The sequence below is a fragment of the Nyctibius grandis genome, chromosome 2, assembly GCF_013368605.1.
Source record: "Nyctibius grandis isolate bNycGra1 chromosome 2, bNycGra1.pri, whole genome shotgun sequence".
Classification (NCBI taxonomy): Eukaryota; Metazoa; Chordata; class Aves; order Nyctibiiformes; family Nyctibiidae; genus Nyctibius; species Nyctibius grandis.
The window spans coordinates 25,013,618-25,021,332 of NC_090659.1; the positions used below are offsets into that span (position 1 = coordinate 25,013,618).

Genomic DNA, 7,715 nt, shown 5'->3' on the forward strand with positions numbered 1-7,715 from the left:
CATAGAGGACCTGCCAGTACCCCTGAGAACCCTGTGTCTCACAGCCTGCTGCCGGGCATCGTCCCTCTGGGAGATCTGGCACCGATTCCAACCAGACTGTTGTTTCCAGGTCAGTCTCCGCATTTCTGCTGACCACGTTGCCTCCATCATGAGATCATGTCTTTCCAGAGAAATCCCGCTAATGCCTTCATTCTGCCAGACCGGTATATATAGGGGGAGCTTCCCTGGGGCTGCACTGCGCAGTCCAGCCAAGGCACCGCTGTCTCCCCAGCAGCTGCTCTGCCCTTACTGCTCTCCCCTCGCAGCCACCGCAGCACCAGCAAGCATGGACATTACCATCCAGCACCCCTGGTTCAAGCGTGCTCTGGGACCCCTCATTCCAAGCCGTTTGTTTGACCAGTTTTTCGGAGAGGGTCTCCTCGAGTATGATCTCCTGCCTTTGTTCTCTTCCACAATCAGCCCCTACTACAGGCAGTCCCTCTTCCGCAGCGTGCTGGAGTCAGGCATTTCAGAGGTAAGGGCCCTTCGGCTTCCTCTCCTTTTCCTTCCTCTCCCTCCTTACGCCTCTGCCTGTTCCTTCCCACCCATGGCTTGCGGACACAGGCTGGCGTCTGTAGCCCTGTGCTGTGGTGCGAGAGGGCAAGGAGAACCTCCGTCCCACTGCCAAGCACAGCCCGCCTGCCCCTTCTTGGGCACAGAGGGAAACCTGTGCCGGGAAGAAGGCTTCCCTTTGAGAAACGGAAACCATTTTGGCTCCCGACGGTTGTTTCTGACATGTAAAAGGCTGCCTTTGCTGCCTTCACGCCCACCGGCCGCATGGCGAGGGAAGAGCTAAGCTGCTCCTGGAGTAAGCACCCTTGAGGGCAGCTCGGCGTGGGAAAGGACCCCGGCGAGCGGGAGCTTCCTCTGGTCCCCTTCTCCACCTCAGGAGCTCAGTGTTTTTTGCAAGCCCACGCTGGAGGACCCGGGAGCAATTCTCCGAAGGCAGCATGTAGGAGGAGCGCGTAGCCGTGGGGGCTCTGGTCTGAAGCTTAGGGACTGGTGCTTTATCTAGCCCTCTCTTACTGGTTTCCTCCCAGAGATAAGACCACAGAGAAACCATAAATCGCTGAAAGGATGAAACGCGTGCTATCAGAGAATGTTACACTGGTTTCCATCCCCTCTTGCTGCGGAGCACAAATGCCCGGTGCCTCTGGCAGATCGCTGAGTGCAAAGGGGTCCCCGGCACAAGAATAGTGTTGAGAAGTGACGCCTCTCCCCAGAGCAGTAGCAATGGCGCAGACACCTACCGCAGCCTCCCAGTGTCCCTGGGTCCCCACGATGGGAAGGAAGACCCCCGCTGAGGCCCGTAGTCACAGAAGGGAATGCTGTGCTGCCGCCAGACCACCCCTTCTCTGGCTTTTAAGCTGCTGTGATGCTGATGCTGCCTCCACCCCTACACCTTGGGTCTCACTGTCTAACAATGTTCGTTTCAGGTGAGGTCTGACCGGGACAAGTTTACAATCATGCTGGATGTAAAACACTTCTCTCCTGAAGACCTGAGTGTGAAGGTTATCGATGACTTTGTGGAAATCCATGGCAAGCACAGTGAAAGACAGGTAAATGGAAGAGAGGGTGGCGGTGGAGCAACTGGGGAGTTGAGCTCTGTTTTCTTTCTTTGCAATTGTCCTCAGCTGAAGGAAAAAAAAAAAAAGAATATATCAGAATAAGGAGTTAGTTATTGATTGTCATTATTGGCATGGCCTGTTGCCATAGAGCACCAACCTGATATCTGACAATAACGAGCTAATCCACTCCTCTCTTGTTTATTTTCAATCATCATCTTCCATAACCATCCGATGATGATGTCCATTGTTCACTAATAACACTGGACTGGACAAAGAACATCATCTGGCGCTGACAAAGCATGGCTGAGTTTTCATAAGCCAGAATCATTAGTGAAAACAGAGTTTTCATATGCTGGTCTGGGAGAGAAAAGCAAGAGCAAACAAAACAAAAGAAACACAACTGAGTGCCTCAGGCTTGGAAACTTTTAACACTTATGTCATGGAAATATCTGTGGGGGTCGAAAAGTGAATTATACCAGCAGGGGTTTAATTCTTCTCATACACTTTTTTGGCCAGACAAAGCTCTAGCCTGGAAACAGTATGTATTTTTTAATATAGTTATTTTTTCCAGAGGAATAAGGAAGCGATTTTCATGGCTGACTTAAAAAAAAATTTGCATTTCTCATTCTTTTGGTCAAAAAAAGAAGGGGGCCAGGACTGTGTACTTTGGCTGACGCAGTGTTGCTGCCTAGTAAGGAAATACATGGGCACGCACACGCGCATTGCTTTTACCTTCGCAGAACCCCAGACTTTCTCTCCAAGCATCCTTTGAAATTGGAGGTGGTGGCGGGGTCCCCATCCAAATCAGATCCCAACCTATAATATGGCCACGGTCACACCCTGCTGCTCTGCTCAGTTCTTGCAGCTCCAGGGGCATCACGGGGGGGACACCTGCCACTACAAACCTGTAAAATAGAATAAAAAAGCAGAGGTGAGCCCGGTGATACCAGCAGTGCAGTATCACAATAAGCCAGGGCAAATGTGGACCTTCCTCCAACAGAGCCACGGGGTCGGGAGGAGGGAGGCATGGCGTGGTGCCGGGGGGTTTCTGACGAGCCTCCTCCCCTTTCCCCACTGCCTCTCAGGATGACCACGGCTACATCTCCCGTGAATTTCACCGCCGGTACCGCCTGCCTGCCAATGTGGACCAGGCTGCCATCAGCTGCTCCCTCTCCAACGACGGCATGCTGACCTTCTCGGGCCCCAAGGTTCCCTCCAACATGGATGCTGGCCACGCTGAGAGGCCCATCCCTGTGTCCCGGGAGGAGAAGCCCACCTCCGCACCTTCCTCCTAAGCCCGCCTGCTGCTGTGGTACGCAGGCTGCCACTGTCTGCAGGTCTCATTCCCAGAGCCATTGCATAGATACCAGTGAATATCTAGAGGGGTTTATTTTGTTTGTTCCCCTCCCCTTGTTTCTTTTTTTTCCCCCTTTCCCTTGGATGGGACAACGGGCTGGGTGAGCGGCTGGTGGACTTTGAAGCTTAAACCTGCGAGCTGAGCTGTGCAGTGGAAATGGCATGGATGGCGCGTGCTGCCACGCTGTTGTACTTGCTGAAAGGGTCTTCGTCCAGAGCTGTAGTCCATAACCACCATCAGGTAGGAGGGAGTGCACAAGAAACACTGGCTCCTGGTGCACCAAGTCTTGAGGTGGGGCTTGGAGTGGGGGAAAAACCCTGCAGACTTGCTCTACCCCATGCAGAGTTAAACCGGTTACTCTTAAAAAAACGCAACAGAGCCAAGCCCCACAGCTGAGATCCTGCATACATGCGATCAATGTGCCACGAGTTCCTTGCAACCGCGGGAGAAATAATGTCTTACCTTCGGGGGTTGCAACACATATTTTTTTCAGCAAAGTGTTTTAAGTGTATCTGTTCACACCACTACACTGTCGTTTCCCTTTGGGACAACTGACATGAGGACAAGCACGTCTTTCCACTGTCTTAGTAGGCCCCTGGGGGAGAGAGGGGGGCTCACCGCTGTGCAGAGGCTTCACATCCCCAGCCGGCTTTCTCCAGCCTGTGTGTAACATACCGTCTCCCTTGCTCTCGCTGTAATTCTAGGGTAGCTCCACCTCTTCCACTGGTATCTGGCACTCAACCTGAGAATGTGGTCAGTGGCAGTCAATAAAGAGATATAGGAAACACGCAATTGGCTTTGGGGGTTTCATTTGTTCCTTTCTAAGGCTTTTGAAGTTGAAAGGTTAGCGCGGTGCCTAATGTCGCTTGGAGGACGTGCTCTCCACTGCTGGAAGTACATTTTGTGATGATGACTTACCCTTTGTTTCATGTTCCTGTTACCCTTCATGCAAGCAAAACAAAAGCATCAAAAAAAGAACAGCCATGCCGTTTCTTAAGTTCATTGCGTCAGTAAAGACGGCAATGCAGACCTCATTTGCGTGATACGATGTGAAGGATTTAATCTGAAATGAATGATTAAAGCTGTTTGATGTCAGGGAAGGTAGGGTAGTGTGTAGGTACTAGCTCTCCCTGCAATTGCCGCTAATGAAGTCCATGGCTCCCAAGCCTGCATAGATGTGACCACTCAAGACTGAAGGTTTCAGCACTCGCGCTTGACTCAAATACCTTTCCACACAGGTGGAAATCTGAGATGTTTAGGAAAAACATAGCATCACTGATAACCCCACATCCCCTTAATTAACCCCATAGGTAAAATCAGCTTGGACAGTGAGTGCTCATGGTAGAGATCTTCACATCCAAGACCTGCATTGTGAAGTTGAGCTTCTGAGGTCTGCCTTGGCTCCTCAGGTCACCGCTTTCCCAGCAGCAGACACAAGTTTGTCTCAATCAGCTTGTCTCTGGGTGCTCCCCGATCACGCCTACAAAACAAGGCAGGGCGACAACAAAGCAAGCGCATCCTTCCCAGGAAAGAGCACAGATCCATGCCCTCAGAGGGAGGTGAGGACAGCTGGAAAAAGAGTGTTTGTTCTGCCAAAAAGACGATCCCACCAACCTCCTCCCCTTGGCTGAGGATTAGCTGTGGAAAAGAGAGAAAATACATGCAGAGTTTGTTTTCTCATGGCATGGTTTAAATATTAATACAAGCCATAAACACAGAAGCTCTGGGCCTATTTAAAATTAAAAAGCACTTTCTTCTGCTACATCTAGGCCAAAACCCAGGGAGAGCTGGGAGTCAGGAGCAAGGACATTGCCCCTTATCTGGAGAAAGTGAGTGTGCCCCAGGGCTCAGCCCTGTCCCCTGCCTGAACCACCCCGAGGCTGGGGGTGCTGGGAGTGTCAATGGGACCTACGGCAAGGTTTTGTGCTCCTCTCCTCCCACAGCATCCGTGTCCAGAGCCTGCTGGGGATGGGGTGGCTGCGGGGAGCCAGGGAGAGGGGCACGGCTGCAGGGGAGGTGGGGGGGGAAGTGCCGCAGAAGCAGGGATGAGAGGGGAAAGGAGGGAAATTACTGTCTGGTGATTAGAAAGCAAGGAATCCCCATGGCATCTGACACTATTTTAAACCTGTTTTTTGCTGTGATTAATTATTGGGCAATCCCAAAGCTTTGTATTGAAAAAATGTGCAGCCTGTTGCTTTTTCATCTCCAGGGGAAAGGCTGGAATAAGCGCGTTTGGGGAAAGGGCAGTTTGGTACAAGGAGGGAGCCGTGACCACAGGCAGGGAAAGGGCATTTTAGCAGAAGCTGCCCCTCGCTGCTTCGCTGGGCACCAACAGCCCCCCGGCCTCTGCTCCTTTCCCCTTGGAGCCATCTCCTCGTCGGAGCCTTGACATCTCCCCGCCGTGTGCTGACACCTCTCTCCTTCCTGGCACAAACTCAGCAAAGCCAAGAGGAAAAAAAAAACCAAAACCCAGCCCCAAACACTTAGCCTCCATTCAAACCTCCCGGAGAGGTAAAAATAGGGAAACATATTTTGAGTGTGATCTGTGCACAGGCATTACCTGCAGGTGTTTGAGCAGCGTGTGAATGCGTGTCTCTGTCCCATGAAATGCCATTTGAACCGTTTTTGGGCCCCTTTTTCTGTCCAGCTGGCAGAAGGTGAAAGCCTTGACAATAGGAAATAAGGGCAGGTTTGGGGAAAGCCAGGAGCCGTGCAGAGGGGGCAGCAGCTCTCGTGGCACCTCCACTGCTGCAAGGCTTTTGAGGCAAATCCTGGGGACACCAGACCTGGACTGTCTCGCTGCTCTGAGAAGGGCTGATTTTAAAGCCCTTTGCAATCCATCAGCTAATTAAAAACATGAGCAGCTGCTAAAAGCCTCTGTGCGAGGACACGCTGGGTGGCTGGTGGAGGCCGCGTTTCGTGCAGGAGCAGGGACATGCTGCCGAAGGCTCCCCTGCCTATCCTCAGGCCCAGAGACCCCCAGCCCCAAGGGGTTTGCCTGCAGAAGAGCTTGAGCATGGGCAGTAATGACTCCCTGCTTACTAGTGCTGATGTGTCACTGGAAATATTTCACATTTTTCACCCTGAAGTCTCCCTAGTCATGTTGCTCCGGGATACTCGTCCTCCTCTTCTGTGCACTTAGCTCTGCAAAAATTATTGTTTCCCTTTGCTGGGATTCATTTTCATTTAAGGAAAGTCTTGTCATTCAAAGCCTACGATCACAGTTTCAAGAGGTAGCTCTTCACCACAGCTCTCTACACAAATTCACCCATTAATAAGGTGTTGCTAACACCATTCAAGGATTAACAAAATTTCTTGCAAGTGTTTTGGCTAGAAACTCAGCTGATGATTTTATCATGGAGAGAAAGGCAGCGGGGGACCCTGCTCGCAGGGCACTGATGGCACCTTCCAGCGTTCGGGCAGTTTGGTGTAGGATGGCCTGTAACCAGGGTTTTCTACTCAAGGTGACTATTCATCATTATTGCGCTGCGTTTTTATCACCTGCTGACCATTTCCATTCAGAGTGCTAAACTTGCTTGCCTATAGCAAAGCAGAAATGAGTTATCTTCCCCTCCAGAGAAATCATTAAAGCATTAACCCAAGGGTCCCGATGGGGATGCATCAGACAATGGTCCAGGGCCATGCATCCTCCTCCGGGCGACTCTCCCTTCTCCCCCAGGTCCCGATGACCCAGTGGTGGTGGCAGCAACGTGGGGGACAGCAGCAGCTTCTGGGGCTGTACCTACCCCCTCCTCGGCACTGCACTGCTTGGGCAGGGTACATCACCTCTGCCAGGATCCTGTTTCCTCCAGCAAAAGCTGGGAGCAAGGGCTGGGAGGATCTGACCTGCAGACCACCAGCTGGGAAGCCGTGCCTGAGCATATTGGGCCAAGGCTCTCCCCTTGTTAGCCCTCTTGTCAGGGGGATAAGCAGGACCCTCCCCATCGTTTTTGTGAGACAGCACACGGTGTTCACACAGCCCTCTCTGCAAGGGCTCAGGCAATCAGCAGATGCCATGTTCTCCCCTTTTGCCCCTGGTTTATCTATTTGCTTTGGACTTTTGTCCTCTGGCTTCTGGCAGGACAGTCTGGGAGAAAGGGAGGGGTTTCCCGGCAAAGCCATGTCCCCACAGTGTGGCAGCTGTTCCTGTGCTCTGGCACACTGAGGAGCTCCCTTTGCCCCCCACCCCGTGCTTCAGCATCTCCCCAGGGAGGCGGAAATCCAGGGCACAAGGCTAGCAGGCACATGGACCCAATGAGGGTTACACAACGCCGGCATTTTTTGATTTCTGATTGATTTGCAAGTTAGCCAGCGTTACATAAAGTTCGGGAGTAGGATGAAAGTTTACCAGCATTTCCCCCCTTTTCTTTCTTTAAAGCAAATTCTGTTACATGCAACCACTATAACCCCTCGTCTCCTTGGCATTGTCATCAAGATTTGGGCCCTGCCACACAGGTCTCTATGATCTGAGATTAAAAAAACAGTAACTGCCTCCATTGGCAACAAAAAGGCCTCCAAACACATCCAAAAAAAGCCAGTGTTCTCCCAAAAGCATGTAACACTGACACACTGGGCACACCTCTGCAGTTTATTGCTGCTGTGCTGGGCACACATATTTGAGAGACACAGCCAGAGGAGACTGCGATGACGTGGGCTCTCCCCTCCTGAACCTGGAATTTGTCCCTCCGGTGTGACCCATGGTCAGCACAGGCTTGGAAAACCACCAGCTTGCATGAGAAGAGCAGGTAACT

The 7,715-nt window shown here is 51.9% G+C and overlaps 1 protein-coding gene across 1 annotated transcript; it reads left to right on the forward strand.

The window, feature by feature from the left end:
• Positions 1 to 325: 325 nt before the first annotated feature.
• Positions 326 to 2,902, forward strand: CRYAA (crystallin alpha A). Its single transcript, XM_068425516.1, has 3 exons — positions 326 to 514; positions 1,476 to 1,598; positions 2,693 to 2,902. Exons 1-3 carry the CDS (start codon positions 326 to 328, stop codon positions 2,900 to 2,902), a joined length of 522 nt encoding a protein of 173 aa, XP_068281617.1.
• The last annotated feature ends 4,813 nt before the right edge of the window (positions 2,903 to 7,715 follow it).